The sequence below is a fragment of the Pezoporus flaviventris genome, unplaced genomic scaffold (assembly GCF_033815535.1).
Source record: "Pezoporus flaviventris isolate CSIRO_AGI_PZ_B2104156 unplaced genomic scaffold, CSIRO_AGI_Pfla_v1 ptg000213l, whole genome shotgun sequence".
NCBI lineage: Eukaryota > Metazoa > Chordata > Aves > Psittaciformes > Psittacidae > Pezoporus > Pezoporus flaviventris.
The window spans coordinates 3,195,297-3,223,285 of NW_026892761.1; the positions used below are offsets into that span (position 1 = coordinate 3,195,297).

Consider the following 27,989-nt stretch of genomic DNA (forward strand, 5'->3'; position numbering starts at 1 on the left):
CTTCTCCAGCAATCAAAAACCTCATTTGTCTTCAAAACAATTATCCTCCATCTCAGGAGAGGGCAAGTCAATAGGAGACACCAGTCCATTGGTCTCAACATCACCTGCTGTCCCATCAGTCAGACAATGCTGCCTGCCGCTCCTGCATCCACAAGGGGCTTTACTAGCACTATGATTTAAGCACAAACCTGAATCCAAACTCCTCCTCAGAGCATCACGGTGACCTGCAGTGAGGCCTGGACCCCATGGGATGGACCTGACCCTATTAACAGGAGGCTCCATGGCACTGGATTCCCAGGCATCATGAATCCAGCCCACTCCTGCAGAGAACTGTAGCTTGGAAAGGATGACAACTGACAAAAACACACACACACAAGTGCCCGTGAAACACTGATTATATTTCTATGCTTTGATAGCAATATAATACTTCATATGAGACCGGGAAACATACTTTCAAACATTTTAAGTTACCTGTACACCTAACATAACCTGTCGTTGCTGCTTACTCGGGTCCATGACTTACCAGTCCCACAGCAACATCACAAATGCCCAGAACCCCACAAGCTTTTGTTTTGCTCTGGAAACAAACACACTTGGATAAAGCTCATTTTATAAACACTACAATTGCATTGCAGTTTCCATCTAGACATATATTAAGAAAAACTTCTACCTTCCATAAATACGTCACACATAAAATCTGCTCCCAAAATACATTCACGCATCTTCCCCATCTAAGATCCCTGGCTTGTACCCAAAGTGTCTACAACCTGGTAAGGGCAATTGCTGGGCAAAGACTGAGCACAGGCTGGTGTTTGCAGGTGAGGTTGTGAAGAAGCCTTTGGTTTTTGGGTGGTGTTGGAGTTAAGTCCTGCATCAGTGGGCCTAATCCTGTTTCCTAGGAAAACAGGGCTTTCCTGCACCCTGTGCCCCATCAAAGCTGCACAAGCTGCCTGGTTTCAAGCCCCAAAAGCCATCCTCCATCTCACCTTCTAGTTTTCCAGCAGTTCCTGGAGATGCTCAAGTTTTTCCCAGGGGCTGGAAAACAAGGGCTTTGGAAGCAGGAAGGTCACTACCTGGATTTGGTGGAAAGGGATCTGTGAATGGAAGAACCTGCTTTCTTGGCTCGACCACGCTCCCATCGCTGCCATACCTGTCTGCAATAGGAATGGCTTCACTACCGCTCTGATAGTTGGTCCTTTTCTAACAAAGGAAACAAACTTAGGAAAGCATAAATACACAAAATAGACAAAAACATCTACAAGGGAATCCGAAGTAGCAGCTGGCACAACAGCAGCACCAGTTGCGCAGCTCAGTAACGTAGGTCTGGTCCCCGTGAACGTGGTTTATACAGCGTAGGACTCCAGGGGCTGGCCACAGCTCTCCCCCAGAGCTGTACCTGGATTGTGTGGCTGTGCAAATACAGGCAGACTAAGCACTAACCTCGCCTGATCTAGGTTGAGAAGGAAGCCAGACAAACAGCCGCCCAAATTCCACTTTTCCCCCTCAGAAAGGTCAATATTACAAGCACACATTCAAAGGGAATGCTGCCCTCTCTACTTGCAAACAGAGCCTGTTACAAGCCAGCATCCCCTTTCCACGAGGCAATCCTTGGTTAGGGCAAGCTACCCCTTAAGCTAATGGTCTACAGATGAATTAAGTTCATTCTGCCCTTTCCCATCTACCCAAACCCAATGTCTTAACAGAGCAAACCAAGAGGAGCATTGCATAGATCTGTGTCTCGTGTCTTCCCGCACCCAACAAACAGCAAGAAGTAAGTCCAAGTTTCGCACAGTACATTACAAAAGGCATCACCTTTAAACAAAGCAAGAGGAAAAGAAGGGTCACCACGGTGTGAACCCTGCAGTGAAACGAGGCAGTGAACGTACAGTGCTCGGCAGCTCCTGTGGATGGCTGCCTGTAGTGTACCGAGGAACCAGTTAGTGATGTCCCCCCTCAAACCCATCTCCATCACGCATTCATCTGAGTTTGCATAAGTAGATAACCTGCTCCTGAACGAGAGGAGCGATGCTGTGTGTCACAGGAAGGAGGACACTGTCAGGGCAGTCTGCTTCGCATACAGTAGTTTAAGGGCCAAGTTGTCCTTGCTGCAATGCAGATTGCAGGACACCAGGGCTCTTCTCAGGCTTGGGAGGTCTCCATAGAAGTTTTGCTACAGTTGGCTTTACAATTGAGCTATTACAGCCCAGACCCTCCAGTGGTTTAAACCCCACATGCTCCATTGGAGTTACTGGTGCTTATTTCCACGAGTGGAGAATGTGGTCCTGGCTTGTCACAGACATAAAATAAAGCTACGGTAGCCCTTGATTTAAATAAAATTAAATAACTGCATATGGCATCAGCGCACAGCTTTAAATGTGCTTCTGCTGTTAAGAAAATAGCAAGCACACCAGTGGTTGATTAAATTATTTATCTTGAGCTAAAAAAAAAGTGATAAGATTACTATTTAAACCCCCCTAGGGACAGCATAGCATCCTTCTCATTGTACTTCCGAGTCTGAGAAAGTCACTTGCATGTGTACAGTGCTATATATCCTCTCCAGCCGGCAGCGAGGGTTTGTGCTCCTGGTGGTTCCCATGTTCAGATGCATCCGAGCTGCCTGGAGCTGACTCTGGTTGGGGAGGTTTGTAGAGTAAACAGGCGACTAGGAAGAAGGTTGTCCCAAGCACCTGCAGCATGAAGACACCCCGTTACTCTCTGCTCCCCATCAGCCCAGGTGCCTAAACCTCATTTGCAATTAGATTTGCTGACCAGGCTTTGCGGAGGAGATGATGCTCAACATCAGCAGAACAGCACACAGAGCCAGAGGGGGTGAAAACAGAATGTAGCCAGCCCCATAGCAATGGGACAGTGAGAATTTGGGAAGCAGTTCTGCCTCACACAGACACCCGAGGCACAGTGCTGCATGTACCAACACCGCCTGAGCCATTTGCAGAAGGCTTTTGAAAGCCTCTTTATCACAGCAACTGCTAACACTGCTACCTAGGGCAAGTGCTTGTTTGGGAGCAGTTAAAATAATGGGTTTCAGCTAATAAACAAGGAACACAGAGCTAAGCTCTCGTTTTCTAGCAGTGATCGGGGAATGGTTATTTACAGCCTGCCCACAGCACCATCCCTCACTCTCCCTAACACGCTGCAGTTATATATTTTACTCCATTTCTAGCAAAAATCACTTTGGTAACTGTTGTGAGAAGAGGACATATTTCATATGGTGCAACGGAAGCTGTAAGCCTAGAAAGTAATGGGAATTTGAGAGAATGATGCTGCCTGGAGCACAATTACCTGTTGAGAAGCAAACAGAGCTTTTGCCTTCCCAGAGGACATTTCTTGTGTGAAGGGGAAAAGATCAGGACAACCCAGTTTTGTCAAATCCTCTCCCAGAGCAATTGAGATATCAGGGCCCAGATACCTCCTAGAGACCTTCCAGAAAGGGAAGCTAACAGGCAGCATCACCTTGTAGACCAGTCCAGCGATGAGGGTGTATCGGCTCATGGCTGAGTTCTGGTAAACGTAGCAAGACCCTTGCTCACCACACTGGTCCTGCCAGAGCAGGCAGGATTTATCGATCATGGACCCAAAGGCAATGGGGCCAGGGATGCCTCCTGTGGGAAGAGAGAGCGGATCTTCAGATTGGGCAGCACCAACACACCAGCCTGGCAAGACGAAAAGTGCTCGCAGAAAAACATCAGGCTCTGCTGCTACTGTGATCCAGCAAACTCATCCTGCAACGTCTAGAGCCATAAGGTATCCAAAACATGCTGAGTTTCAAGACCCGAGAGTCCAGTGGGACAGTCCTGACCTCCGTGTCACACAAGAGCCAAAAGACAACACAGGAGCTTCAGTGCCTCTGCTCCTTTTATCCGAAAGTAAGGATACCTTGCAGAACATTGCTCCTCTACCCCATCTGTGGCATGTTACAGAGCCCTTCATTCAGTTTGCAAACCACATGCAAAGGGAATGAGGTTTTCCTGAACGACAGCAAACAAGAGGAAGCATCCTCCTTTCGACAGTGCACATCCCAACCCTTTTTTTCCAACCCAATGGGTTTTTATTTTTAGATAACAGCTTGGCACACGGTCCACAAAGCCAACAAACCACCCTGATGCACAAATTCACTCTGTTCCATACCTAGCGTTCGTACTACGATCCACTGGATCCCAAGTGCAAATGATCTTTGCCTGTCAGAGACACACCTGGGGAACAAAAGGAGACTGTTTAAGAATGCTGCCAGGCTGTATGGTACCTCCCTGTGGCATCAGGCACTAGGATCCAGCACTCTTGGTACCTCCATCCCCTCTGGAGATAGAGGTTTACCCCAGCACGGTGTCCCCCCAGCACTGCTGTAAACTGGGACAGATGTATGTGTCCCATGTCACAGAATAGAGCCACCAGTTTGATCTTCCAGCTAGACATGGAAGTGAATTAGACTTGATGCCTCTAGACTGACAGTAACAAGATGGTTCCCATCACATCTGCCCCATGAATAAGCAGAGGTAGATACTGGGGCTTCTTACAGTGTTGGCAGAGGATGTGGTGACCCTGTGCTTACCGCAGAGTGGCTGTCAGGGCAGGAATGCTGCTCAGGAAGGTGAAGAGGATCACCATGAACATGAACAGCAGCAGCAGGGGCCTTTTTGCACAAGAGGAGGCACATTTCCCTGCCTCTGCATCGCCAGGGCCGGGCAGGAGGGTTTTGTCAATGCAGCTACACTCATGATAGACCTGGGAAACAGTTATTTAATAAGAGAAATTAACTCTCCCACTTCTGCAGAGCCAACCAAATCACTCGAAGATGATGTGCCACCACCCTGTTAAGACACAGTGCTTTCACACATACCTTCTTGCCATTCCTGAGGTTTTTGGACACTTCTTTGCACCCAGCATGGCAGGGAGAGTAATACATAATGTCATCGCTCCCACAGACAGGGCTGTAGGTCTCCTCTAGACAGCCACAGTCAGCATTGCAGGTTGCTGTCAGGTTTAGGTGGCCATTGGGCAAAGCACTAAAGGAAATAGAGGAGCAGTCAGTGGGAAGACACCAAACATTTCCCAGGACAAAATAGGTAGAGCAAGAGAAGAAGAATGGACAGTAGAAGACGCATTGGATCCCCAAGTAGCATAAAGCCAGGCACAGGAAGGGTTAAATCTAACCTGATTTTACCCATGAACAGGAATCATGCCCTCCAGTTGTCTCTTTCCCACAGCTACGAAAGGAGTTTAAGTGACCAGCTCTGTTCAGAGAGGAGATTCCCACTTTTGTTCCTGCCTATCCCATTGGATAGACATTGAGGGCCCTGTGACAGCAACTGAGGAGTAAAGTATCTCACACTCTAGCACTGCTCGCATCCCCTCCCTCACTAAAGAGGGAGCCTCTTCCATGAACTCCTACTAGATGCAAAAATTGGGACATCTGTATTCTGCATCTCACCCTTAGTATCTGCCTGTAAGACTGACTGGGCATCCCCTTCCATCAACACATTCACACATGACTACCACCAGCACCGTGTCTTTGGAATTACCCTTCCGTTCTGGCCACGCAGCACAAGGCAGAGGGGAGGGCTGTTATTACCTTCCCTCGTACGTCTGGGTTATTCCTGCCATTGGCATGTTCGGGCAGTGAATAAAGAAAATGAATATAGCCAGGAGACTTGACACCGTGCAAAGTAAACACAACTTGATGATTCCTGAACAGCGGAGTTTGAACTTATTCACAAGGAATCCTCCCAGGAATGTGCCTCCCCCTCCGGCCGGCACAACCAGATAACCTGGAAAAAGGGGGAAAAAAACCCACACAAGTTAAGTTTGGAAATGTCAGCAAGGAGTCTTCAAGTCTGAATATATCAACTGCAGTGTGTCTGCATGAGGATAACCCCTTCGATACTGTGGGGCTTTTGGTGGGAGCTCAGTGGGCTTTGCTACAGTACGTGGTCCTCTGTAACAGCTCAGGTAATGTGGCACGAGCCTGGTAAGGCAGCTTTTCCTACCCAGAGATCCTAAAACAGAGTCTCTGAGAAGCACATCATTAAGTATTGATGCTTGTTGGGCACCAGTTCCTCAGTCCATGATCCAGAAACCGAGGATCTTCCTATTTGCAGGATGCTGACAAAATACGTGCCCCAATTCCAACACCCCTCGTTAGAGGAAACATCTAGTTAATATGTCCTGGTAATGCACTAGAAGGAACAGACTACAATTATTTTGCTTTCCTCTAGAGGGTAACAGATGGCTACAGAAACAACACATTTCTTCCTGATGTCAGTAGATATAGCTTTGAAAATGCACTTGGTACAGATGTGCTGATGGGAAACGATCCTATCTAATAGCTGAAGATGATAGCTGCCCTATAAATGAACTGCAAAGTGTGTTTGCCCCCATTCTACATGAGCTACAGTGCTCTTGTATTTGTTGGCAAAATGGGAAAGCAGTGCAAAAAGCGGTTTCCTCACCGAAAAAGGTAGCAGCTTCAGAGGCACTTAAACTAAACTGAGACTCCAGGAACTTGGGTCCAAATGTGGACATCCCAGCAATGAGGGTGGCTTCAGTTGCTCCTGCTAAGCAGAGGAAGATGAAGGTGGGGTTCTTCAGAAGCAGCAGCACTGATCTGGGAAGGAAAAATATACTGGAATTGAATCACTGTGGCTTGTTTTGATTTCAGGTCTGTCCCCTATCTTCAAGTCAGAAGGATTACACCCAAGATACGGCAGCATCCTATCATGCTGCACCTCTTTGAAAGGAAAGAAAACAGCACAAAGGTGGAGTTTGAAGGAGCAGTGAATTTCTCTACTTAAAGTCCTACCAGCCAAGGAAGGATGCTGAGGATACTCCCACCTCTCCCTATACACTTGCACTAGGATGCTGGTGCTTTATGGAGAAAGTCTCCATTCCTAAATGAGGCAATAACTGAAAGAACACTACTATTCACCAGATCTCCATCATTTCAAGGCTTATTAGTCCCCTGATGGCAGTTATCTTGGGACTCCCCACTCAACCAAGAGCAGGGAACAAAGCTGCATTACATCCTCATATACTCACATGCTACTCATGTCCTCATGAGAATAACAGTCTCTGCTAACCATGGATGTTTTGCAGCTCAGGGGAAATACCAAGCAAGCCTTTCTATATGGAAGAAACACCTCCAAAACACCTTATATCCCACTGGAAAACAGAACACAATCCTCACTCCATGTAAGCACAGTTTTACTTTAAAAAATTTAATGTATCTGTTGAACAAATACATCTTATTTTTGACCCACTGGGATTTAGTAGAGTGCCCTAGATATGCCTGAAAAATTGCCATGTGTCATTTATATGCAGGAAGATGATCCCACAGCAATTCCATCTCCAAGATGCAGAAAGGCCCTCGGGCACATGGGATGGTCTCAATTACCTCTCACTATCTCAGACTGGACTAAGAAGGTTGCCATTGCTTTGCAGGGGGTGTTTTGTAACGAGCTTGAGGTTCTGCTGCGTAACTTTCCCCAAGTGTAGCCTGGACCAGTACCACCAAACATCCCATTTCTGAGAGGGGCACAAACCCCTTATTCCGTACTGATGGCAGTGACAGACAGGGATGCTGTGGGATGCTCGCTGCATTGAAAGACACAGTTATTTATCACCTACTGATTTGGAGGAAATATGAAATCAGAGAAAACCCAGCTGTAGTACAACTGGGAGACGTGCTGAGGCTCAGCATCACATTCATGCAACATTACCCACAAAAAGCAGAGAATTTCATTACACTAAAAGAGCAAAGAAGCTGAAAGACCAAAATACAACCCATTCTTACACTTGATTACAGGGCGCTTTATAGGAACCATCATCTAGCTGTTGGGATTAGCTTAATTTGCTAAACTATTTTTCAGCAATGATCTTTTTGCTTGTGCTTTATTTGGAAGCACAAAGCTTAATCTCTTCGCAGGAAAAAGTTTGGAAGCTCTGTGGCTGATGTAGAAGAAGTACAATGCCTTCTCCTTTTTACACTGCAAGAGAAAAAGAGAGGAGTTCCCCACCATGCCTGCTGGCCAAAGGCTACAGGTTAGACTTGCAGGCACGAAAATGCAGAGAAACTCCCTTCAGCACCAAGAGTAAAGATTTACTCAAGTAATTCCATCTGTAGACAGAAGATGTGGTTGTGAGGAGCTACAGCATATAAAGCATTACCAAAGTCAACACAGACCTTTTCACTGCTATGAATAGAACTTCAAACACACCCAGAAACCACCTAACTCTTAAATAGTTTTGACTGTCCTCAGTTTCTGCAGCCAAAGGGATTTCAGAAGGCTGTGCATTGCCAAGAGGAGAGCCTCCCCATCTCTAAATATCTGATCCTGCAAGTCTTGACTGATATGGGTACATAGAGGTACTCTTTCCCTGTGTAACAGACCTGCTGAGTAGGCTGGGATCACCTGAGGCACATCCTCTGAGAAACACTTGCATGCCCAGGACACCCCAGATGTAACAGAGTATGATCACATCCTAATGATTCATTAATAATAGATATTTATGGAGCTTTAGAGCAGGCAAATGGGGACTTTTCCCTGCACAAAATGACTCCTACTGTCACCACCACCAGTGGAACAGAGGGCAGCACGCAGAGGAGTGTACACCAGCCTGTCTTCACGTCGCATGGAGCTGTCGTAAAGCCATGGGACAAATCAAAGCCTCATCCTGCCACCTAATCTAAGAGGGATGAGGGAAATACTGACCCCAGATTCTTGCGGTGAAGATCAAGGCTTGACAGACCAGTGAGGGACCCTCAGACTCGAACCTGTAACTCACTAGGACAAAGCCTCCTCTTCCTGGCACAGCTCTATGTGTCTTATGCTTGAATCCCTCTGCATTCACAGGAGGGGTTATTTCTCAAAAGCAATAATATGGAACCAGAGAAAGAAAAATGCTATTTCATCAGGGCTCTTCAACCCAAGAATTAAGACAGAAGTCTCTTGAGGGCAGAGGATTAAGCTGTATGGGCTGCATTCCTGTAAGTTCTTGCTCTTAGGCAGCGCTGTGAATACAGCAATTCATTACACTCATTTAGAAAGGGCCTGATGGCATGGAAGTGTATTTTGGTTTGTCAGCATTTCTGCTTATCTTTGAGACTCTTGCTGTCTGTACTGTGAGAAAGTGTGCAGCATCCAATCTCTTACTAAAACAAAAGCAACAGTGTCCTTTGGCCTTGTTTTCCAGCATGGTCAACGTGTCCCTAAGAGCTGCATGCACAGATGTGATCTCTTTAATGCAAGCTTCCAGAATAGCAAGCCTTTAAGGCACTTCCCTTTTATTAATCAAAACCAGGGAACATGAAAGTCTGTTGGGTTTTTGCTTTCAGATGAAAGCCACACTAAGGTCTGGGCTGATGTGAATTGTTTGATATGAGTTGCCCACCTTTAAGTATTTATTCTTCCCAAACAAGGGGTGAAAGAAGGTGCACCCAGAGAAGGACTGACTCTGTACCTGCTGTCAGACAGCCTGCACTGAGAAACAGTGGGAGCTTTGTTCCAGATACACAAGAAAAGCCTCAACCATTGAATTTCATCCCTCTCTGCCATGCTGTTTGTGTTGGTTTTAGTCATAACCTTATCATTATTTAAATGCAGCTTTTGAGTTTAATTTCCGTGTGGAGAGTAAGCCATGACCTCGGAAAATGGCTCCCAGTCAAGAATGCCATTTAATAACAGTATTGAAATCTGGTCAATGTTATATTCTTCATAAAACTGCCTTAACCCCTGGTAAACTTCCTATGAAGTCTCCAAGAATTTCAGGCCAACGTGAGCGGTTGCATTGACACAACACAGACTGACTGCTGCTGAACACTCCCATCCCGAGCACCTGCTTCCATCCTCCTCTGCCAGCACAAAGGCAAATACCGCAGCTAAAGCTCACAAGTAATTGCTGGCAGCAGCACAGGCTTTGGCAACACCGAGTGTGTTTGCCGTTGCAAGGGGCAGCCGTCACACATGGATGCAAATTCCTACCTAAGAACAGGACTGGGAGAAATACCAAAGGGGAAAATCCCTTCATTGACTGCAAGCTCCGAAAGGAATTGATACCCAGATCGCTCTGCAACATCCACAGCTTGCCCACCAGCTAAACCCAAGCAGCATCTGTTTAAATACAGCTCAACACACAACAAAAAAAATCATAAAAGATTTCAAAGATCCATAGCAATTGTTCCCAGGTGGAAAGACCATTTTCTATTTTGGCCATTGGTTTGTTCCCACCTAGGATCCCCTTAAACCATTTCCTACCAAACCTCCTTTGGCACAAGGATGCTTGCCCACGCTGCAGAGCCAAGCAGTGGCTCTGCGGATAAGAATGCTGCTGTGTCACTGCTTTGCAGGAGAGATAAGAAGTAGTAACACATAAAGGGTGGCTGGAAGATGCAAAGGCAAAAGGGGGGGGGGAGGAATCTAAGAATAAAAGAAAAAGGGAACTGAAGGCTACAGTGCAGAATATCTTGTTCCCTGGATCAGGAATGGAAATGTAAGGGAGTTGTTTTCTCTCTTTTCTCATTAAAAGGGCAAACCATGTATATAGCATGAAGAAAAGTAGAAGAAAGGAAGAAAAGTCCTGAGGGGACAGGGAGGAGATGTTGGACAACATCCAGTGAGGTCAAACACAAGCAAACAGGTAGAAATAATGCTGCTGTGGGAAGGGAGGGAGGCAGCAACACCTGTGCATCTCTTTTTAGCTAAAGACTGGCACCAAGCCACCCTTGGCAAAATAGTGCATTGCATATTCTTGGGTGAGATGGTTTAGTGTGAGGTGTCCCTGCCCATGACAGGGGGTTCGGAACTGGATGTTCTTAAGGTCCTTTCCAACCCTGACTATTCTATGTGATATGACTGCAGGTGGATCTTCACATGGACAGGAACAGCCACTTGTCCCCTGCTCTCCCATGCGATCCCTAGCACAATTTCTAGTTCAGCTCATTTGCCAAGAGCTCCCACCCACTGATGGGACCAGGCACTTCACAATCTCCTCACCAAGGAAGCATCAGCACTAGGTTTGAAGATGGACAAAACCTTCCAGCTAGCGTCACAGAAAGTGAGCTCAGTTTGGGCCTGCAGCTATCACTGCTGGATAGGGCTCCCTGACCCTCAGGTGTGGGATGGTTTTCTCACCGAGGCAGATCTTTAACTGTTTTCCCAAAGTCTGGATCCGATGCTTTTTTGTGGCTCCCATCCTTTAGCTGATGAGCCTCTGACACCCTCATAACAATATAGCGCTGGGATCCTGGAAATGAGAGGCAAAGAACAAGAAGCATGTGAGACATGGGATGCAGATGCTGCCAAAGAGGTGGGTTTGCAGCAGGAAGATGCAATGCAACATCCTCCCTCAGCCAATGGCTGCAAGGGAGGAATGGAGAAAGAGGCAGCTGGAAAGCCACAGGGGATGGAAATCCATGTAGGAATTACTGTTTAAACACTGGAAGCTCTTCCTCTACCTCTACCCTTGCATCCCCACCTATACACGTGCATCAGGTTGCAAGCACCAAGGTGAGCATGAGCACCAAGGTGAGCATGAGCACTATGCAGCCCCAATTCCCCCAAGCCCTGGTGGTGCTCCATACCTGGGAGGCGGTGGGGATAGCCCAGGATGGGGATAGAGATGAAGAGGGAGGCTGCTCCAGCCCCAAGGAAGCCGATCCACCATGCCCCCACCCACAGCGTGTTCTCCGGGGTGATGTCAATTCTGTAGGAAACAAAGCCAAAAGGACACAAGGGAGAGAGGCGGTGGTCTGAAACGGAGCAGGACAGCCCGGTGTGCCATGCACTGGAGCTGGCAGGGGATGGGGGGACAGAGGGGGTGGATATCAGTGATGGAAACCAAGCTCTGGCCTCTTCCCCAGCAATGCCACATCCATCACCCTTCCTGCCACACCACAGCCCTGCCTGCCTTACCAGAGAGCACAACACTGAATGAGCCTGGGAAATGTCATCATTTAATTCTCCTTCAATCTCTGGCTTGCACATTCACCTCTCCCCATTGCATTTGGGCTTTGGGGGTTGCTGCAATCCTTGTGCCACCCCAGAGCTACCCTTTGCAAGGAAACTGGTAGAAATAACCCATTCCTTCCCCAGGAAACCCACTCCCCATTTGTAATCCATTCATTTGCCAAAGAGCCTGTAAATGAAATAAGATTAAGTTACAGATAGTAAGAAGCAAGGAGGGACTTGGCTCCCTGGCTGGGTGACCAGGAGGACGAGCAGCACTGCTGGTAGTGTTGCCTCATCAGGGAGCTCATTCAAGAAGTTCACCTGCTGCTCACAGCCTCATTAGCACAGGCAGTGCAGCGTGAGGAAGGATTGAAGCTGACAGGCTTGCCAGCAGTTCCCTTCCAGAAGCAGCACTGATGCAAGCCACCCATCCAGCCTCAGCCCCCCTGCAGAAACAATGCTGAACGCCACGGGAACACTGCCACCCAGCCACCAGGTCATTTCTCCAGGTACTTATTGTCGTTTTACCCCAAAGGAAGCACAGTATAAAGGGAAAGGAACAAGATTGTTTTTTAACAACTTACTCTCTGCCAATTTCAGTATAAATATTTAGAAACATTCCTCCTACCAGATAACCCGCTGCAGGCCCAAGGATTGCAGCAGTGTAGAAAACAGCTGGAAGGGAAAACAAGCCACATGAGACAAACAGCAGCCTTTCAGCCAGGGATGCTGCCGGTGCCCAGCATCCCCTGTCCCATCGCAGCAGCCCCATTCCCTCCTGGGTGCGGGATGCTCAGCCTTCGACTGCCTTACAGCCTTATTCCTAAGGCATTGAGAAACAAAGCCAGGCAGTTTTAACAAGTTCTCATCTCACACTTATGTCCCAAGGAAACTTTTGCATCCAGCGTGTGAATTCCCGTAATATGGGGCAGGCAAAATTGGTGCAATGGGATATAACAGGAATGTAGCTGATCCCGCTGCCACATCCTGACTGCCAGCATGATGGGCAGCAGCATGGTCTCCTCAGTGACAATACAAGATGTCTGTGCTAAATGCAGCACCACTGGCCCTTTTTGGTTTGCTGCCATGGAAAGATCGTCCACTTACTGAGGATCTTGTGATTGCCCAGAGAAGCTGTGGCTGCCCCATCCCTGGCAGTGTTCAAGGCCAGGTTGGACACAGGGGCTTGGAGCAAGCTGCTCTAGTGGAAGGTGTCCCTGCCCATGGCAGGGGTTGGGACTGAAGGAGCTTTAAGGTCCCTTCCAACCCAAACCATTCTACGGTTCTCTGATCTCCTTCTCTCCCTGCACAGCCTTCTGACACAGCAGCATGGGCAGACACTGCTAAATCCTGAAATTGCTAAAAAGTCATCTCTTTTAGCAATTTCACTAGGTAGGACTGTAAGTATTTGGCAATTGCTAAGTGATCAGCAATACAGAGCAGTGAGCTGAGCCTCTTCTCTTGGCTGTGCATTGCACCAGCAGCATGTGAGCAGCCCAACGACCACCCCTGCTGTGCTGCCCCACTGCACAGATCACATACAGCCTCACTATTATTTGCCAGAGACACTAATGCCATGCACACTGGAGGGTTCCCCCAGCTGGTTGCATGCCAGAAGCAGGAGGCACCTCCTGACCTGCAGGGAGTGAAAATACCCCATTGCACTTACAGTTCCTGCCTGTAACTAAGCAGAACCTCCCCAGCAGCTGCCACTTCCCTCTGATTACCCCCCTTGCCTGTTATTGGGAACAAAAGACCAGGAGAGCTCCCCACTGTTCGGTGCCAAGGCAGCTGAACCAGCTCTCTCACCACCCATCCCACGCGTTCCAGCTGCCCCTGCAGCTCCACTCACCAATGTACACAGGGGAGTAGTTAGTCTTGACGTTTTCATCTAAATAGGTGACACCAAGCGTGTAGAGCGGCGTGGCTCCCATCCCATGCAGGAACTGCCCCAGCATGAACATGAACCTGTAGCTGGAGAGGCTGGAGGCAGCCTGGGCACAGGGCAGGCTTTGGTTCCCCCCGCAGATGCCCACCTCCGCTGCCGAACGTGCCTCATACGGTCCCGTGGTGAAGTGGGGCAAGGCGAAGAGCAGGGAGCCCAAGCCCATGACCAGCACGCCCCAGCCCAACCAGCGTGGTTTGTGGCCGTTGCCCCCAAAATAGCTGACGAAGGTCAAGCAGACGCATGCAGCGATGTCGTAGGAGCTGGCGATCAGACCGCTCTGGTAGCTGCGGAGGTCAAAGCGTCGCTCGATGGAGGTGATGACCGTGTTGATGAAGCCGTTCACTGTCATGCCTTGCAGGAAGGAGGCCACGCAGAGGAAGAACAAGACGCCTTTGGATGTGTTGAAGAGCTGTAAGCACCCCGGGGTGAACCCCCCCCAGCCGCATGCCAGTTCCTCCCCTTCGGTTGACACGTATTTAATCCCTTCATGGAATTGGGTCTCCTCCTCTCCAGGGGTGGTGGAGCAGAGGGGTTCAGCACACGAGTCGGAGGGGCTGGGCACTCCAGAGGACACGGTGCCATTGCTCAGTGAGGTGCCACAGGCCCGGCTGGCCTCACCAGGGGGAGGATGTGAATGGGACAAGTCAAGTGTCTGAGTGAAACAAAAGCCATTTTCTCCAGTTGAATTCTGAGGCATTGCCATGAACGGGGACACAGAGTCAAGCAGGAGGTTGAGGCAGGGCTGGAGGCCAGGGTGCTAAGGACCTGCCTGGCTGAGAGATGCAGCTTTCGGCACTCACATCAGTAGGGAGATGGAAAAGGTCTGAGCCAAGACCATTCTGATCTGTGAAGAGAGAAACTTTACACATCTTTATACAAAACCATGCTCAAACCCCTCAAATATTGTCCTTTCTATATATATAATTATTATATATAGTATTTAAATATATAGATATAAAATTAGTAGGGTTTCACCATGCAGTTCAGCTGGATTTGTGCCCCCACCATGGGGTGTGTTAGTACCTCAGGTGTCAGGGCACGATTAGCATTACAGAAAAGAACAAAACATTCAAAAGCATTAAAGAAAAGCACCTCTAAATGCAGTCTCCCTGCCCACTGGAGCCCCTTACCCTTCCTTTAGAGAAGACCCTGGTTAGACACCAGACCCTCACCACCTCTGTCCTTCTTCTTCCCGCAGAGACCAGAGTGCACAGCTACAGGTTCCCCACTGTTAAAAGTCCTCTGGTCTCTTTCCCACTCTGCCAATAATAGTTTATAATTATCCTGAAAAGTTTCCACAGTCAGACTGATTTTATTCCAAGCCCTCAGATCCGTTTACAACTATTCAGTAAAATCCTTTCTATAACTAATTAGACTACATGCCATTTCTGAGTGAGCTGGAGGGCAGAGGCAGCTGACTCTAACCTAATTACCAATGCAGACTGCCTTCTTTCAACCAGTTCATGTGCATCAGCACCTGATCATGCCAGCAACCAAGAGTAATTTTCCTTAAATGCCTTGGCTGAATATATGCCATATATACATATGTATGTATATATGATGACAATAAGGTTGCCTCTTGAATACCAGTCTTACATATGCAACAAATGCTAGGCGAGAACTGTTCTATTAGAGAGCATCTTCAAAGCATCCTGTATTTCCCAGTAGTTGCACAGAATCATGGGATGGTTTGGATTGGAAGGGACCTTAAAGCTCATCCAGTTCCAGCCCCCTGCCATGGGCAGGGACACCTTCCACTAGAGCAGCTTGCTCCAAGCCCCTGTGTCCAACCTGGCCTTGAACACTGCCAGGGATGGGGCAGCCACAGCTTCTCCGGGCACCCTGTGCCAGTGTCTGTTCAAAAAGCTCTTATAAAAGTGTTCCCCTTGACGTGTGAATCAACCTCATCAGCAGGGAACGAGGAAAAACATATTGACATTTGCCTGGTAGATAATAGCATGCACGAGCACTGATGTGCTTCCCTGTACCAGCAGTTCTTGCAGGCACAGGAACAGGAGCACCCTACTTCTACTTTAGCTGACTGAGTACAGTACAGGAAAACTTCCATTGTAAAAGCAAAAACTAACTGCAGGTGTTAAAGTTTTGCTGCAGAGACAGACTGTTGCAATACGTTGGCACAAAAAGATAATGCCTTGGATGCAAAGCTGTATTACCTCACTTTTTCATCCCTCCAATGTTCTTATGACTCTTACGGCTCTAAATCTGTTTCCTCATCTTTGGGGGCAATATTGGAAACAATAAATAAGAGTTCTTTAGCACTCTATTAAAGTCAGAAGAGATTATGAGGTACTGGATCAGGCTCTAAGGGGTGGAACTGTTCATGTCCATGTAAATCAAACATGCCTCCTGCACAGGAGCCAGCTGACTTCAGCTGTGTGCTTCCCGTACCAAACACAAGTCTGATGTTACGTTTGCCTGCACTTGTAAAGAAGGGTGCTTGGCTGAGGACTGATTTTGCTGTCACTGATGTCAGCTGATAGAAAAAGCCTATCTCAGTTAGTTAGCTGATGTGACCAGGAGGCAAGAGCTTCCAAACTGGCTCACCTTCACACTGGAGGAAACACTCCTACTGCCTCTTCACCAGCACTGGGATACCTCCTTGATACTTCATGAACATATATATTGACATTACATATTGACTTTTTGGTATTTCACGAGTCAGGAAAGAAATTACAGGTCCTTATTAAAGTTGTCTTTTTCTTGAAGTAGGAGTGTGGGCCACTGGACTCAAGTGACCACATCACCCTCCCCTTCAACTATGGGTACCCTCAGTCCTACTGCAGCAAACACAGTGCGAAACACATCCAAGCAAGCAACCAGCCTTTCCTCCAAGCAGCAGATGTTTCCCCACACACAGAAGCCTCTCTGCCCCCAAAGCCCACGTCCTGGCCATCTCCCAATGGAACTGGGCTAACGACTTGTTCCCAGGTGCTGCAGGCAGGAAGCCCGTTCCTGCTCTGTGCTGTCTACCAAGCTGCTTTTTATCCCTTGAAGTATTTATACACTGGCAGCGACACAGTCACTGGGAATATCAGCCTTCATAGGAGCCATATGCCACTTTAGAGGACAAAATATGATCTTCAGGGAAAAAAAAACCCAACCAACTTCACGCACTTTCTAATCATCCTTATTCATCTAAGCCATGCATTTATTGCTTCCCATTCATCTCTGGTTTTAATGACTCAGATGGTGATTTCTTGCTTACATTGAATCAGTCCCAAACCTATTATCTCACAGCTATAGATTTACTCATCTGACGGCAAGATTTTGACTCCGTTTTTTTCAGCTGTGCAGCTGGTTCCAGATTGCCAACATCACCAAGCCAACACGACAGAAGTAGCAGGGCAATGAAAGCATATGATTTGTATTTCACAGTGAAATCTGTAGACTCCCCCACCCACCTTCATATTTACCATTAAATCAATAGTAAAACTTGCAAGGTTCTCATCAGGTGATTGTTTAAAAACTCACAGGACCAATTAAAAACATTCTGTGTCACTGCCAAAGACTGTGATTAAATTAATGCTCCAAATTAACTCATTACTGACATGCAAAATAATCCCATTTGCTGAAGCATGCCTAATAATAGTTAATCTTCCCTGTCACTCCATGGGTTTTGACTTTTATTATTGTAAATAACATTTATTCATAAGTTGTGCTTTCCATAGCTGAGCACAGTTTATGGTTTACGACCAGGCTTAATCATTTCTTCAATGCTATGGCATACATGGAGATATTTGCTAAGGAGCAGGGACAGGAGATTTAAAATGATCAGACAATGCACTGCAAACTAGGGAAGCGCAGCCCCAGGGGATGCTCAGTGGCTGCTCTGGTCTCAGTTACTCTCCTTGACATGAGAGTGAGCCTCACCTTACTAAGTACATGCTTTGGGAAAGTCCGCATCCAAGTACCAAGCTCACGTCACTGCAGAAAGAGACAATTTCATCTGGGTTTGTACATTTAATTTCTCTTGGTAACACATACTGAATTTTTCTCAGGTATTCTGGCTTCAGAGGATTATCAGTGCTAATTCTGTCATGGCTGATAAACGCCATATGGATCAAGTGTAATCCACTCGCTGCTTTAGGAACAGGGAAGCCTCCCAGAAGTGAGATAAATCCATGTCCTAGTCCTGTGAAGGGGGTTTGTACTCAAGACACTGGTTCAGTTAAAAAGGGATTAAAGCAAGCATGGCAAGATGGGGTTGTTCACCTGCAAGACTGAATTGTTTTCCTGGCAGCTGAAGAACTTTACCCAGCTCACACGAAGGATGAGCCTTGCATCTTTTTGCATGCTTTTAAAAAGCATCCTTGTGCTTCAGCAATACAGAGGATGCTGCTGTTGCCAGGAACAGCATCAGGACCAGCCCAGATCCGCTCATAAGCAATTCCTACAGGAACAGCATCAGCCTGCACACATAGAAACACTTCAGGAATGAGAAACACACCCAGAGAGCAGCCAGCTGACCAATGCTGTGCTCCCATCAGTGCTACAAGGACAGCTTGAGCGCAGGGGAGGAGGTACCCAGCAGAGGATGGAGATGGCAGTACACTGGGCCACCCCGCTATTGCAGACTGCTTTCACATGATTAGCTCCACCAGTGTCTGATGCATGGAAGAGAGCAGCAGAAACTGGCTTTAAACTGTCACATGAGCAAGGGCACATTTATAAGTATATAAATTCCAAATAACAGAGCTTAGCACTCTCAAATCCTCTGTGTTTTTTCCAAGCACTTTCCATTCACTGGCGAATTAATGCAATAATATGCAAGAAACCAGGAAGGTGGCTTGGATAATTTTCAATTAACTGCTTGAAAATGCTTTGAAGATAAATCTAGCCAGATTTTCTGAGCTTACTTATTTGTTCCAGCTTATCTGTGCAAATACAACTGGCTGGAGCTGCCTTAGACTATCTTTAAAAACCTGCAGTCCCAATGCACAAAGCAGATTTAACTCTGCCACTAGACTTTGCCATAGCAAAGATTAAGCAGACAAAAGGTTCTTTTATGCTATAGTAACTAACTCCTTCTCCCTAAAGTCACTCTTGCTTCAATATCTTTTTCCTACCCACAAGTTTGATCAATGATGAGAAGGTTTTCATGCTGGCCATGGAGCTGGGCATCTCCATGGCTCTTCAAACACAGACACACCACCAGCATGTTACCAAGGGCTAGCTCTGCCCATAGCATGCCACAGTTTTCCACCATTTGGATTCTTTTAAAGTCATTTAAGGGTGTTCAATATTCAGGATAATGTTTCTACATGAGGCATTAGTCAGCTTTTCCCAATGATTACCCATTAGTTCCTATGCTATCCCTTCTTTGGCTGTATGCAGAAGATGCAAATTCAAGGAAATCCTTTACAATATAAGAAATGAAACAAAATGAGCAAAACCCAAATAATGTGAGACACGATTATGTGCTGCTTCTAAAGATAGAAGCAATAAAGATGCAAAAAATGCAACATCCTGTGTTACACAATGCAAGGGCACCAAGTACAGGATAAATGTAATATAATAACACTGACATCTGCCATGGTTTACAGAAACTTTCTCTTTGTCATCCTCCTGGTCTGACCACTATGAAAGCAAAAACAAACAGAGGAAATGATAGCATGAAACTGTGGAAGCCAGACCACAAAAAAATTGATATGGCACAAACAGTACAAGGCGCTTCTGTTGGAGGTGGTGTGTTAATACTACACAGAATTACTGCATCCTCCTCAAACAGAGGGCAACAGTCACTGCTGGAGTAGCAAAGCCTTTCCACCGGCTATTCTCTTACATCACCACTGGATAACAGCCTTTTCAATGAGGTCTCTACATGTATCACACTCTTGCCAGGTATCGGGAATCTATTTTTCACTTGATTATAAGAGCAAAAGCAGAAACACACAATCTTGCTTGGTACCAAAACTGTTTATACCCTAACTTGGGCCACTACCCTCCTTTCTGCTGACAGCCATTCAAAAACCATGGAGAAATGTGCCCATTTGCACAACTGTTTTTCCTTAGAACACTTGTCATGCCTGTGCTGCTGTGGGCCGCGAGCAGGGAGCTGTTAGAAGTGGGTTTCAAATGAACCCTCACTGTTGGAAAACCATTTCTTCATGGGGACTGAATGACTTTTCCCTTTCAAATGGATCACACAGATCAAAATCTGAAGAAGAAACACAAACCTTAAATCCCTGATTTCTGCTGCAGCATGGGAAGAAACCCATGCGAGGCACTACGCAGTGCTGTCAAGGGAAAGAGCTGGCATGGGGCATGGCTTCTGTGCTGTCTCTTTTACATGTGAACAAAGGTGGTTGGAGGTCAACATCCAAATTACTCAGTACTTCACTCTTTCCTGAGACAAGATTGATGCCCAACACCTTTTCTCTGTAGCAAGTGGACTTTCCAAGGAAAATCACGTATCACAAGGTCATACTGTTCTGCCAGCCAGTGACAGTCTTTAGCCTCAGCTTTCATAGAATCATAGAATAGTTCGGGTTGGAAAGGACCTTAAGATCATCCAGTTCCAACCGCCCTGCTATGGGCAGGGACACCTCACACTAAACCATCTCACCCAAGTCCTCGTCCAACCTGGCCTTGAACACTGCCAGGGATGGAGCATTCACAACCTCCCTGGGCAACCCATTCCAGTGCCTCAGCACCCTAACAGGAAAGAATTTCCTCCTTAGATCCAATCTAAACTTTCCCTGTTTAAGTTTTAACCCGTTACCCCTTGTTCTATCACTACAGCATCACTATTTTCCATGACAAGTCCTCTAGCTCAACCCTGTGCTAGTGGGCTGGATGCTCACCCATTCGCCTCTCAACCCAGGGACTACAGAGCTGAAGGGAGCACATTAAAAGAGTCATGTTTCTTATCCTCTTATGCTTTTAGCTATCATCAGCATCCTTTGCAATGCCTGTCATCCTCAGTGAGCACATGAAATGGGCAGGTGGAAACACTGCGTCAAGTGGGAGCACGACACATGCAAACGACAGGAAAGGTTCAGCTGAGGGAAGAGTATTTTCCACACAAGCCCACTCTTTTCCAGATCAGCAAGTAGCAGCTTCCCCAAACAGCCCCCGGAGCACAAGCTCACTGGTGCACACCGCTTAGCCTGGATCTTGTTTAACATTCAGCGATGCTCTCTAATCCTCTTAGGTATTAGTCTTGAGATTCCTGCCAAGCACAGGAACAGCGCAGCCTCCCAGGCAGCACTTAAATGAACTCACTGCTTGCAATGGGCCATTTTGCAAACTACAGTAGAACTCCAGCTGTTCTGTTTCGGTTAACCCCAGATTAGCACCTAGGAAGTTACTATGGCATGCAAGACACAGAGTTAAATAACCCTGATGTCTACAGCTCAGGTGATTTGCTCTAGGAATTCATACAGCATTAAGAGTGGGGTTTGTCTCTCTCAATTATGTGTTTAAAGTTATACGCCCAATTTGAGTTAGATGTTCCTATTGTCTCTCTGTTGCCTGTGGCAAGATCACCCTATTCAGGTTGTCTACAACCCTCATGCCATAGAATCATAGAATGGTTTGGGTTGGAAGGAATCTTAAAGACCATTTTGTTCTGACTCCCTGCCACGGGCAGGGACCCCTTCCACTGGAGCAGCTCGCTCCAAGCCCCTGTGTCCAACCTGGCCTTGAACACTGCCAGGGCTGGGGCAGCCACAGCTTCTCTGGGCACCCTGTGCCAGCGCCTCAGCACCCTCCCAGGGAAGAGCTTCTGCCTAAGAGCTCATCTCAGTCTCCCCTCTGGCAGGTTAAAGCCATTCCCCTTGGCCTGTCCCTACAGGCCCTTGTCCAAAGCCCCTCTCCAGCCTCCTTGTCAACCCCTTTAAGCACTGGAAGCTGCTCTAAGGCCTCCCCAGAGCCTTCTCCTCTCCAGGCTGAGCCACCCCAACTCTCTCATCGCATCCCCATAGCCGAGGTGCTCCAGCCCTCGGCCCTCTCCCATGTCCCCACAATCACTAGCTTGTGTACTGCTAAATCACTCCTCAGTGCAGGTATGACCTGGAGCACGAACAGGTACATAATCGTATTTCTGTTTGATTAGCGAAACGTATTACCCCAAGCTTATTCTGGCTTCATGTTGGCTGAGGCCATAACACAAACAATATTTGATCTAGCACAAAGCCAGATGGCACACAATTAACCCATTCAGCACAAATCTCAAGTGGAACAAGGGTGTTTGGACAAGATCAGTGCACAGGCTATAAGACTCCCGACTTGGCATTTGCAGCCTCCAAGCTTCCTGACACCAAGCACTCCCCAACTGCCCTCCAAAGATGGGTCAAACAAAAGTATCATACTTAATCATATTTCATCCATTTAGAATAAACTCAATGTCAGCTTGCAGTTACTGTGCATTTGAGCAAAAAATCTTGACACACTGTGGTATATTTGGGGATTTCTTTGAATAGGGCACATCCCTGTTGCATAATAGAATCATAGAATAGTTTGGGTTGGAAAGGACCTCAAGATCATCCAGTTCCAACCCCCCTGCCATGGGCAGGGACACCTCACACTAAACCATATCACCCAAGGCCTCGTCCAACCTGGCTTGAACACTGCCAGGGATGGAGCATTCACAACCTCCCTGGGCAACCCATTCCAGTGCCTCACCACCCTCACAGGAAAGAATTTCATCCTTAGATCCAATCTAAACTTCCCCTGTTTAAGTTTTAACCCATTCCCCCTTGTCCTGTCACTACAATCCCTAATGAAGAGTCCCTCCCCAGCATCCCTATAGGCCCCCTTCAGATACTGGAAGGCTGCTATGAGGTCTAATAGAGAGGGCTTGTAGGTAAATCTTGGCTTCTGAGACTCCAACTGATTCCTTTGAGAGATGCTAGTGGAAAAATGCTGAGCAATACTGTTCTGCATTACCAGGCCTCTCTAAGAAACCCTGCTCAGTATGAAACAGCAACCCCATACACACACACATCAATATACGTGTAAGCTCCCTGCGAGCACCACGTGGTTTGCAAACTGTCCCTTTCCTAGGCTGGAACACCCTCCATCTGACAATGCTCGATCAGGTCAGCAACTCATTCTTACTGCCAGGGAGCAAACTGTTGCCAAATGGCATTTCTTCCTGAGATAAAGGAATAAGCAGGTATACAGTGTTCCCACTGTCAACCCAGAACATGCGCTGGGAGTCAGAGGGGTTTGCTGACTGTGGACAATGCGGAGATGGCTTCTGCTTTGCATCCTTCCTTTTCTCCTGCACAAGGAATCACAGTGGCTGTTGAAGGATAGATTTACTTGGAAGTCTGAAAACTACCTTCAAGGTATTCCTGCTTCCACATAGCAGCATCATGGCATTCCCACTTCTGGCTTGGGAACTGTTTCAGTTTCCTTGGTAAGGAGCTGCTCACATCCTAGAGCCCACTGAAGGTGCTATAAGAAACACACAGAGCAGGACAACTTTCTGCTTGATCACCAGCTTGACCGAGGTCACAGAGGACTGGGTTTTGATCAGTGTTTCCTGAGGAATGATGGGCCTGATCCTGCCATTGCAGCCTACCCGTGCTGTGTTTGCTCACAGAAGACATTCGAGTGGGGTTTGCTCGCAGAAAGTGAGAGGTAGTTCAAAGGAATAAAGATTGGCTGGTTTGTGGCTATGAGCAAGGAAGCCCATTTATTGCCTCTTGGGGAAAAAAAGGCAATATTTTAAGTTATTTTAAAACAAGAACACTGGAGACAGAAAACCAGTGTACCACAGGCGAGGAATCCACTTCTCACTCCTTTCAGTTCAGTTTCTTCAACAACTTAAAATACTCTTTTCAAGGTTTTGAACTAAATAAGAGGAAAATATACAATGCTAAAGGTATCATGGGTTCATCAGGGTTATAGGAGGACTCCAGAAGGGCTGAGTCTGTTTTAACCAAGACCCACATCCCAGCTTTAAGGATCTAAAGTCTCTGTGAGACTGAATCCACTCTGGCAATACTAAGACAACCATAAAGTTGCTTTGAAAGCACTGTGAGGAAATCCCTTTTTGGGGTGGAATTCTTATGCTAACATAAAGCTCCATGGCATCTGCCCTGATTAAGCTGAAGCAGTGCAGGATCAGATCGGTCATGGAAGCAAGCACTTCCAGGCAAGACAAGGTAGCGCAGCCTGGCAGCTGCTCTGGGACAAGGGCTGAGCTTCTGTTTGCTATGAGGCTTTTAAAACAATAGAAAACTTGAACTCAGGTTTCAAACCTGGTTTATTTGGGCTCTGGTAAGCTAAAAAAGATTGATGCGATTTTCCAAGGAAAGGCTATGAGGGAAAACCCAAAAGAAAATCCAAAAGGGCCCATGATCCTTCATGTGTTTTGGGGACTTCTTATTTCTGTGTCATGGGCTGGTATCACTTATCAGAACTCTAGAATCTAAATGTGGTTTTTTTTTCTCTCTTAATGCTATCTAGAAAAATAAACTCCCATTTCCTAGCACACCCAAATACTTCAATGCACAAATATGAAGCCATAGCTATAAAAATGCCAAAAAGTACTTTTTCTTGTTTTTTCTTCAGCCAGAACACTGCAAAGTCAGAGTATTTTTTGGAAGAACCCCAAAGTGTTTGGCCTTGCTTTCCCAACATGAAACCAACTCCCTAACCCCTCAGACCACTGGGTGATGGTCGTACAAAGCTTGTCAGCACTTTCTTGATGGAACCAATGTGAGCTCCGAGAACTCAGATGGCTGAAGATCATCAATGCTGTTTAGCAATACACCTTCTCCATCAGTAGTAATCAAACCCAGTTTTAGTGTAACTATATGTATGTGAGCAGAATAGAACAAGAGAAAAAAAACTGGACTAATGTCTTCACTGCTCTGGGAATTCCAGAAAGTGCTGGAAAGCCTCAGCACCTTGCTGAACGAAGGAAACAAGAATAAAAAGTGTTTCCTACCACCACCGTATTCCTATTGCTCAAGATCATTTACAGTCTCGAAGTGGAAGGACGTTTTTGACAGCAGCAACATGGTAACACCCCAGACTTAGGGTATTTCTGCCTGAATTGAGATTTAAGGTTAGAATAACATTGCTCTGTTAATAGTAAACACTTCACTGCCTCACCTCATGCTCTCTGCTGTACTAACAAGAGGCCTGACGCAAAATCTATTAAAGTTAGCAGCCCTGAGTACTTGTCTACAGTCCCTCATCACAGCTACTGAAGCAGGAGAAATGCTTTTGTTTGGGATTCATAAAGCAGACAAAGTCCTTGACCTCTCTCGGAGCATTTCTCCCACAAAGTGTTTGTAGAAACTCTTTGTTCTCAACTCCTCCAGTTCAGCATCACTGCTGGTACGCCAGGAGGTCACTCAAGGGCAAGATGGAACAAAAGGAATTATATCACAGAGGGGGTTTGCCATAGATTGGTTTTGAAAAGGGAAAAGAGAGCGACTCCAGGATGGGAGAAGCTCTTGCACCTACAGATCCCGCAGCTAGGGAGGGCTGAGGTAGCTGGGGAACATTCCTGCCATTGAAATCAAGACCAAAACACCAACGTATTTAACCCAAAACAGCCTGTGCACAGTTAACAACTCCAACAGGTTGCTATAACGGGGTGACCTCTGTTTATTAAGCCTAAAAATCCAAAGGGGGAGCCTCTCCCCCACAAAATCATAGTCAGCATCTCACTAAGCCACCATCAACTGTCCCTCAGCTCTGCTAAGTGGCTGCAGAGTCTTACAAAGCTTTTCCACCGGTCACTGTTGCCTTAATGGGATCCTGCAAGATGCAAATGGCTCAGAATAAGCAATTTACAGGCAGCAGCTCAAGGAACCAGGTGAAGAAGACAAGAAACCCAAATGGTAAAGCAAAATATTTGGTCATCTGACATATGAGCACCTTCACCTGTAGGTTGTGAGCAAGCCCATAGGCAAATGCAGGTTTCTGTGCTTGATACACTCAGTTAAAATAAAGGAAAGCGAAACAGCGCTCAGTGATGGGATGGACTAAGCAAAATAAGCTGCATCAAGCAGAGCCATGATTCACTTTTGTGTTAGTTTACTGGGTGCAAAGCCCCAGATCAGAGAGCAGGGTCCCCACCAGCCTGCTCCATGCTGCAAAGACACACACAAAAAGATTAAAGCTGTCTCAAGGAGCTTGCAATTGTGGGGCACCGAGCAGCTGGATACTGATCTCCCTAAGCCAAAGGATATTTCTTTTGTTAGTGGCTGATCCCATTTCCCCCTCACCTACAAACCTCTGAGCTCTGTAAAGATTTCTTGTAAGTACTTGCTCAGTGGTTCCTGGTTCCGCTGGCCAGGAATGTCCAACCCCTACAGGAACTGCTGCTTCCAGTCTCATTTGTCATCCCTGGGTCGCACATCATGCTTTTGCCACCGTCACTTTGTGGGTTTGCCCCACGTGCAGGGTGGATTAAGGCAATACAAGAGGAGTGGCTGTTGCACAGGGCTACAGAAAAGGCTGTCATGCCTGGACGCGCTCCTCACACCCCAGTACATTAGCAGTGGCAGGGCAGGTGGCTGTGGTCTGTCCCTCATGCTGCTGCTTCAGTTTCCGATCATTTCTGGTACTCCACAAGCTAGACCTCTTTGCATATAAATAACTATTTCCCCCTCCTCCCCTTTCATTATTTGACTAACCCTCTCTCCCCGCCGTTTCATCCTTTCTCATTCTTCTTGTGTTTAAAGCCACCCAAGGCATGCTTCTCTAAAGATCTCTTCCGTGTTCTTTCCCCCCCTCAAATACTATTTCAGGGTATTTTTACAACCAAGTGGCACGATTGAAACTAAGAGCCCAGAAATCAGAAGAGGAGGCGCCAGACTGGAGTAACACCGTGTTTGTAGCGTGTTGCCTGATAAAACCAAAACAGCCTATAAAATAGCACTGAAACAGTAATGCAACAACTCGTGCGATTAACGCCCACTTGTGCCTTTTGAGCTCTCAGAATTGAAACCCAGGCTTTTATTATAGCAAGGCTTTTGCTTTGTATCATCCGAACAAATAGGTTCATAAAGTAATATAGGTCAGGCGATGGAAGTGCTCCAATTTCAGCTCAGCATGCTGCCTGCCACTTCCTTCTCTAACTTTTGTTACAATCCTCTTGAAACCAAATTGTTTATTAATAACATACTTTTTGCTTGCGATAAGGACCAATTTACCATGCCACTTAATTTCCTCGGCTTTACTTTATCATTATTATTATTTCCTTAGCTTTTCTTTAGCTATTTTCTCAGCTTTCCTCATTTTCTCCCTTTTCTTTGCACCTTTTCAATTTCCCATAGAAAGGCAAGGTTCTCACAAAAGGAAAGGAAAAAAAAAAACCATCACCAAACCACAATGAATCAGTTGTAACGAGTTTCGGTGACAAGATAACACCACCAGTTTTGAAGCGTCACCGGAGGCAGCTCGCAAATGGAAAATCTCAGTGACTTGGGCTATTTCGCTGACTTTCCCCCCACCCCTTCCCTTGCCGCAGGACAGGCTTTTCCCGGGCTCCGGTCACCAAACCACCGGTCCCACAAAACAACCTGCACTCCCCGGCGCCGGACCGCTGCCTCCCCCAGCCCCAAGCCCCACCAGAACCGCCGCTAACCCCATGCCGAGGTTTTCCATCCCCCGGCGGGGAGCGGCGGATGATCCGCGCCCATCCCCGCTTCCTCGGGGCTCAGCCGCGCCGCTCCCGCAGACACGTGCGGTCCCACCCGATAGCTCCCGCTCTGTGTGTGGCTATGTACGGTGGGGGGGGGACTGCCCGGGGAGCCCCCATCACCACCGTGCCCACCCCGCTCCCTCCATCCCTGCCCCGGTACCTGCTGCCGGGGCCGCAGCTGGCCGCCACCGCGCTCCCCTGCGCCAGCCGCGGGGCGGGGCATCCCGCCCTGACCGACGGGCGTTTTCTCCAATCAGCGGCGGATGCCGGCAGCGGCGCAGCCAATAGGGAGAGAGGAACTGGAAGCGGAGCGAAAGTGGGGGCTACGCGGGCGATGCGGGGAGAGAAAGAGGGATGCGAGAGGGAGAGATGGAAGGGGGAAAGATGGGAAGGGAAGGAGGAAGAGCAGGGAGAGCATCCCTTGTTGGGCAGGGAGAAAAGGAGGAAA

General features: G+C 47.3%; 1 protein-coding gene across 3 annotated transcripts; it reads right to left on the reverse strand.

The window, feature by feature from the left end:
- Positions 1-382: 382 nt before the first annotated feature.
- On the reverse strand, positions 383-27,987 carry SLCO4A1 (solute carrier organic anion transporter family member 4A1). 3 transcript variants are annotated; one of them, XM_061441396.1, is made up of 12 exons: positions 27,702-27,987; positions 13,810-14,749; positions 12,542-12,632; positions 11,591-11,712; positions 11,142-11,253; positions 6,465-6,619; positions 5,588-5,783; positions 4,856-5,021; positions 4,568-4,740; positions 4,147-4,211; positions 3,472-3,620; positions 383-2,687 (listed from the first exon to the last, which is right to left on the reverse strand). In XM_061441396.1, the coding sequence occupies exons 2-12, from the start codon at positions 14,606-14,608 to the stop codon at positions 2,544-2,546; spliced, it is 2,172 nt and encodes a 723-aa protein (XP_061297380.1). In that variant the 5' UTR covers positions 14,609-14,749; positions 27,702-27,987; the 3' UTR covers positions 383-2,543. The 3 variants fall into 3 exon arrangements, with proteins under 3 accessions (XP_061297380.1, XP_061297382.1, XP_061297383.1); XM_061441398.1 differs by having other exon boundaries at positions 13,810-14,764; XM_061441399.1 differs by lacking the exon at positions 27,702-27,987 and adding an exon at positions 15,036-15,167.
- Between the last annotated feature and the right edge of the window lie 2 nt (positions 27,988-27,989).

Coding starts and splice junctions, on each gene's coding strand:
- SLCO4A1 (XM_061441396.1), bottom strand. CDS start 14,608: ATGGCAATGCCTCAGAATTCAACTGGAGAAAATGGCTTTTGTTTCACT. Junction 5,022..5,587: donor ACCCAGACGTACGAGGGAAG/GTAATAACAGCC, acceptor TATTTCCTTTAG/TGCTTTGCCCAATGGCCACC. Junction 4,741..4,855: donor ACCTCAGGAATGGCAAGAAG/GTATGTGTGAAA, acceptor ACTGTTTCCCAG/GTCTATCATGAGTGTAGCTG.